A 6,893-nucleotide genomic window follows, 5' to 3' on the forward strand; every position below is an offset into this window, starting at 1 on the left:
ATTCGACACATTATCATACCAAAAACAGTGAAGGACATGCAGAAATTTCTTGGCATATGTAACTATTGCCGAGCATGGATCCTCGATTATGCATCATACACACGGCCAATGCTACAAGCACTGAAGGAAGCACAGAAGAACAGGGCCCCAATAAAATGGACACATGAGACAATTGCCCAATTCTCCCGATTAAAAGACCTTATTGCAGACGCCCCAGTCCTTGCAAATCCAGATTATGAAAGGGAATTTTTCCTGTTTTCACACAGCAATGGAACATTGATGACAGCAGTATTGACACAAAAGACATCGCTAGGCCACAAACCATTAGCATACTACAGTGGAATATTAGACACAGTAATGCAGGGACATTTCGCTTGCGAACAGGCCCTCGCTGCAGCGGCCTTTGCCATTGAGAAAAGTGCCACGATCATAATGGGATGTTCAGTGACGCTATATGTGGAACACTCATTATTTGCTATCCTGGAAAGATCAAAATCTACTCTCACAAAACAGAGGGCATATGCTTATGAAATAATAATATCCAGTCCAAATGTACACGTTGTCAGATGCAAGACAGTGAACCCAGCCACATTCATTTCAGAGCCATGCACAACTGAAGATTTACAGGAACACGATTGTAGCACGTATGAGGGAGAGGAAGATGACATTCGCAAAGCAAGAGAAAATGCCCTTACAGAAGGAGAAATCTATTTCATAGACGGGTCAGCATCCATAAACTCAGAGACAGGAGAGAAACATGTGGAAGACACATACGAAGTGATTGTTCAAAAGCGCCTCCCCCCACACTACTCTGCACAAGCAGCCGAACTGACTGCACTAATCAGCACGTTACACACAGCCAATGATTGTGCAGTAACAATATATTCAGACTCAGCTTACGCCACCACCACAGTTCACTCAGGGCTATCACGTTGGCGAAGGAGAGGGTTCAGAAGAGCAGACGGGTCCCTCGTACAACATCCCACGTTGCTAAATGAACTAATAGAAGCTTTAGCAGAGCCATCGGTAGTGGCAGTGATTAAATGCCAAGCCCATACAAATAACACAGACGCTGTCTCATTGGGGAACACGGCAGCCGACACAGCAGCGAAGGAAGCCTCGTATTTCAATAAGACACCAACATCAGAGTACTTTGTAAAAACAGCCACAGCAGAACAACCAGCAGAAGCATACAGTAACACGCCCATAGCACAATTGATAGAACTCCAGAGAAGGGCCCCACCGGAAGAGCAGGAGTTGTGGGACAAACGAGGGTGTAAACAATCAGCCACAGATCTCATTTGGAGACAGGAAACGACAGGCAAGGTAGTGATGCCTGTAGAATTATTAGAAGTAGCGTTCCAACAACTGCACTTCCCAGCTCACGTTGCAAAACAACACATCGCCTCAGATATTCAGGAGGATTGGTTTGTTCCCAATCTGCACGAATACTTGTCTAAATTTGTGATTGAATGTACTACATGCCAAACTTACAATTCAGGAATGACATTACGAACTCTGCGTGGCACTTTGCCACGCCCTACAGGTCCATTCAGAGAACTACATATCGACTATGCCGATATGGGAGAAAGATGTAATGGAGCGAGATACTTGATTGTGGTGGTATGCCCTTTTTCACGGTGGGTGGAAGCGGGCCCCTGCCCCCATCCTGATGCAAAATGTGCTGCCAAGTTCCTTGTGCGAGAAGTATTCTCGCGGTGGGGAATCTGTGACGTGATCCGTTCAGACAACGGCACGCACTTTGTGAATGATCTTTTCAAAGAAGTAACCTCCCTTCTTGGGGTGAAACATAAACTATGTTCGATTTATCATCCAATGGCCAAAGGAGTTGTGGAGAGGATCAACGGGCTGCTCAAAAGCAATTTACCAAAATTATGCAGCACGTTGAAAAAAAATTGGATATATTGTCTGCCCCTAGCACTGTTCCAACTCAGAAATCAACCATGCAAGGATCACCATTTGAACCCCCACAAAATCGTGACGGGGAGAAGAATGCACACGCCGCCCTCTCCTGTTAGGAGGGCGACGGATGCACACAGGGCAGCCACAGTGCTGGGGGCAGAGTTTAAGGAATGCCTAGCACAGCTAACGCGCGCAGTACGCAGCAGAGCAAAACAAATTGCTCCGCCATTTACTGAAGATGTAGCAACAGACACATCCATGCCAGCAGCAGATAGCCCGGAGGGGCCATTAATGCCAGGGGAACACATCTATGTTAGAAGCTTTGTAAGAAGGTGGAATTCACCAAGATTTCATGGTCCATACACATGGTGTACAGCACAAAAACTGCAGTTAAAGTGAAGGGACTGAAATACTGGGTGCACCTCTCGGACGTGAGAAGGGCGTGCAGTGTCGCACTCCCCCAAAATGAAACAGACTGTGTGGATGGCATTGCTAACACAGTCTGACATGACGAAAACTGCAACTAATAGAGGAAAAGTATAGTAGAAAAGCAAAATGTTTTTTTTTAATATATTCTGTTTGTCTCTCTCTCTCCCTTTTTTTCTCTCTTACTCTCATATGAATTGTGTTATTTCTCCTATTTTTCCTCATTGTTGTATGATAAATGGAAAGAAATTGTTAAATGCCTAACTAAGCAAAAAGATGAAAAAGAATGAACAATTGCAAATATGTTTCTTTTCATGATGACTTAACAAATTTGTCTCGCCCAAATAGGTTCAACATGAGCCAATGCGATGAAACGGCTGAGCAGGCTGAAATGTTAGATAGAAATAGGGATGCCACTAGGGCCAGTAGATTGAGCAATGTGGAATGCGTTATAAAATATGCTGCCATACTATTTGCAATAATGATGTTTTATTTTATTTGGTATAACGTTGCTTTATTTGTGGCAAAGGAAATTAACAAAGGGGGGAGCGGGGCTAACATGATAAAACCAGAGTCTAAACTAATATGGACTGGAGTAACAACCATTTGGAAGGACACTTATAACATTGAATCGAATAGTATAAATGCAACGCCACCCTATAACCAATTGCATGTAAACAAAACTGCTATCCCATTGTTGAGTAATACTATGGCCAAGGAAATAGAGCCTGGATGGGATGTAAATGGCGGTTACTATTGGTTGTCTAACTCCAGAAATACAAGCATGCACACACACACGGCACCAGAAACCACTACAACAACATTGATGATGCATGGTCCAGAATATTCCCGCTGCAATATCAACGAGTTGGTACCCAATTAAAAAACAAAAGAGAGAGGAGAAAAAGGGGGGCGGGAAAAAACAGATATGATATTTATCATAACCTGGGGTTAGATGAAATGGAGGACCCCCGACACCCTGACCAATCAAATAAATGGTATTCAGACATTAGCACCACAGCAAAGCAAGCAAGTGATGAAAGTTGCTACGTGTGCTCACTTATTCCTCATGCAACTGGAACCCCAAAAATGTTAATTCCACAGTGAGTACCCTTGTATGAGGCCCAATGTTTGATTCATCTGATGCTGTGTAGAATAAAAAAGACATTTCAGGCACACACAGTCACCATGGAAAAATTGGAAAACGAACAAACATGCACCAGCAGACGACAAGGAGTAATTTGCCTCCAAGAGCCATTTTTCATCATAAAAGGGACAAGGTATGCAGACACCAAGTGGCATGATGAAACGATTGAATGCAAAGCTGAGGGGCTTCGAGGGCTGCCAGACGAAACATATGAGTGGGCAAAACAAACGTGCATCCCCATCTGGTCACAGCATATCACCAAGCTGACATGGGTCACACCACTGGAGAGACCCATAAAGATTCAAAAGGAAATACCGCACGAACTTTGCTTCCATGGAGAAGGGAAGGTGAATATGGGAAACGTGCAGCAGTGCAATAAGACTTTAATAATACCATATATGAAAAAAGGCACTGCCGCATTAATGGACATATACTGGATCTGTGGCAAACAAGCTTACCTGGATCTCCCAGCATCCTGGAGAGGAACTTGTGCCCTAGCCACAATTCACTCAGCACTAATGGTGATACCAGAGAGCCACGTTCAGTTTACATCAATGCCTTCGGCTGACGGTTCGAAAGCAGGCCAATCGGCTGACATATCGGCAGCAGGGCAATCGGCTGAACCATTGACAGCGCCCGATGAGACAATCACGGAGCCCCCAGCATACAAACTATTGTCAGAAGAAACATTGAGAACCAAGTTGTCACGCAGCAAAAGATCCAATTATATTTCGTCCAAATCGTCAGAACTCCTTGCTGAAATCCCACAGCAGTACAAGCTTTTCTCATCTGCAGAGAGATTTTTTGCATCATTTCTAGCACCAGGTGTTCAAGCCAGCACAAACGCGAAATGGCTGCAGATAACACACTGGGAGCTCATCCAGATGGCTAACGACACTGAAGAAGGATTCAACATCATAAAAATAGAGCTCCGTGCACTGCGCCTGATGACGATGCAAAACAGATATGTCTTAGATCTTATCACGGCGATGGACGGCAGTGTTTGCAAATAAATTTGGGGGGGCGTGCTGCACGTTCATACCAACTTCAGATGCTGATAACGGGACACTGTCACACGTGATAACAGCAGTGCATAATTTAGGAGAAAGAATGAGAACGGAAGGTGGAACAGACAACAGCACGTGGTTTGACAATCTGTTCAGCTGGATACCATCATGGGTGAACATAGCAGCGAAGATACTCATTCCCATTATTGACTTTCTTCTCCTAATATTCTGTGTGTGCCAACTGGGACTAAGATGCTGTGAAAATAATATGCCTAATTCAGCGATGATGATGGTAACAGTGGGCCGACAGACAACGGTGGCTACCATGATAGATGCCCAAGTACAAACTGGAGAATATACCACACCGCAGTATAGAATGACTGCCATCTATAGGCAGTATGGGGACATGGTCGATAATCTACATCACACTACCATTAAAGAACCAAAGAACTTGCTGTGGTATAACGAGGTTTGGATAGATTTGGATGGGGATGCTGGGATATACTTAATGGTCACCCCAGAAGAATATGCAAGAAGGGGTAACAGCTTAAGAAGTGTGTGCAAAGCATGGATGCCCATAAAGGGTACACCTGCTTGGGATGAGGCTGTGGCCGAAGCTGAGGGCTACCGAAGGGAGAACGGAATGAACGAGATAAGTCGTTTGTTACTTTAGATGTAACGAAAGGGCGGAATGTATGGGAGCGAGGGGCCCCCTCGCTCCGCACACTCCTCAGTACGGGACTTGGACCATGTGCCTCCAGTAGTGGGGTTGCCCCTTGCCCTTATGTAAAGTTAACCACGGTTGACTGCTACATAGATGGGACTACTGAGCAGGACACGGGGCATCCATCTTTTGTGCCCCCTTTCGACTCGATCTTGGGTAAACAGGCCTCACTGCGATAGTACAGCAAGGCTCAGCTCCCCCTTCCACCGCAACAGCCAAGGACAGAGACACACACAAGGCGCGCAGGCAGCTGGCTGGCCCCCACCCTTGCACTCCCCCTGCGAAGGAAAGCTCTGCGCTCCCATTCTCACGCTGAAGCTGGAGAAAGTTGCAACAACCAATATGACACAGTTTTCTTCCTCTGAGATCACTGCCAGCATGAGAACCAGCATGTGAACCTGGATGAGCTAAGCACTTTTTGCTCGTTCGTCCCCATAAACGTGCAAGCCACCCACCCCCATTTAGAGTAATTTATTCCCATCCTGACCCTGCACTCCCTGTAAGGTATTTCTTTCAAGTGCCAGACCCTCTCCTGCGCTGCGAAACCCACCCAACACACCCACTACTAACCTTAAGCACTTTGCCACAATATATGTTTTTACTTATACTAATAGGTCTCAAACTTAGGAGATATGTGAAACACAGCTTGACTCTTTTTACATGCACAATAAAGGTCAAGGCCTCCAATTAAAGCTACAAATGACACAATTGTACTGACAATAAATACTATGTGTGATTTGTGTAGAAATATGAAAAGAAGTATAAAATGTTTAGATAATTTGTTATTTAGTGTTTTACGAATGCAACATATTAGTTTAGGTAGTGACCACAGTGACCGGACCCTGACCTGCGTGGAGCACAAGATATTTGACGTCCATCATCTCATCAGCCACTCAGCCAATCAGAAGGAAGAGATGCCACCCACACCTACAGCACCACACCGCCTGGCCAATCGGGTCCATCTAGTATTTTTTGTTAGAGTTACTTTAATTGCTATATATATGAGTGATGATGTAAATGGGGTGGGCATTTTTTAGGTTATTTCCTAGCTGGAGAAATAAACCATCCTTTGGACTCTTGCAACCGATTCTCAGTGCCTCCTTCCCCGACAGGGGTTGTGTTGGTTATTTATTTTCTCTTACACGTAGTAAGCCGGGGAAAGACACCTACACTGGCCCCGCCTCCAAACCCATGGTTTTTGCTGGCCCCGCCTCCAGTTACATGGTTTTTGCTGGCCCCGTCGCCAATACCATGGTTTTGGCTGGCCACACCTCCAATACCATGGTTTTGGCTGGCCCCACCTCCAATACCATGGTTTTGGCTGGCTCCGCCTCCAGTTACATGGTTTTGGTGGGCCCCGCCTCCAGTTACATGGATACAGCTGGCCCCGCCTCCAATAACATGGATACAGTGGGCCCCGCCTCCAATACCATGGATACAAGGTGTTCCTTGGTTGTGGCTGGTCCCGCCTCCAATACCATGGTTTTGGCTGGCCCTGCCTCCATTTACATGGTTTTGGCTGGCCCCGCCTCCAATACCATGGTTTTGGCTGGCCCCGCCTCCAATACCATGATTTTGGCTGCCCCCGGCTCCAGTTACATGGTTTTGGCTGGCCCCGCCTCCAATACCATTGTTTTGGCTGTCTCCACCTCCAGTTACATGGTTT

The 6,893-nt window shown here is 45.8% G+C and overlaps 1 protein-coding gene across 1 annotated transcript in view; it reads left to right on the forward strand.

Moving 5' to 3' along the window:
• Positions 1 to 6,306, forward strand: part of LOC138580615 (uncharacterized) — a 182,530-nt gene extending 176,224 nt beyond the window's left edge. Inside the window, exon 2 of the mRNA XM_069651285.1 lies at positions 2,698 to 6,306. Coding sequence (XP_069507386.1) covers positions 3,493 to 4,509 — 1,017 coding nt within the window. The 5' untranslated portion in view covers positions 2,698 to 3,492 and the 3' untranslated portion in view covers positions 4,510 to 6,306. The remainder of the gene's footprint in view (positions 1 to 2,697) is intronic.
• The last annotated feature ends 587 nt before the right edge of the window (positions 6,307 to 6,893 follow it).

Source organism: Ambystoma mexicanum, chromosome 3p (assembly GCF_040938575.1).
Source record: "Ambystoma mexicanum isolate Mex_15411 chromosome 3p, UKY_AmexF1_1, whole genome shotgun sequence".
NCBI classification, from domain to species: Eukaryota; Metazoa; Chordata; class Amphibia; order Caudata; family Ambystomatidae; genus Ambystoma; species Ambystoma mexicanum.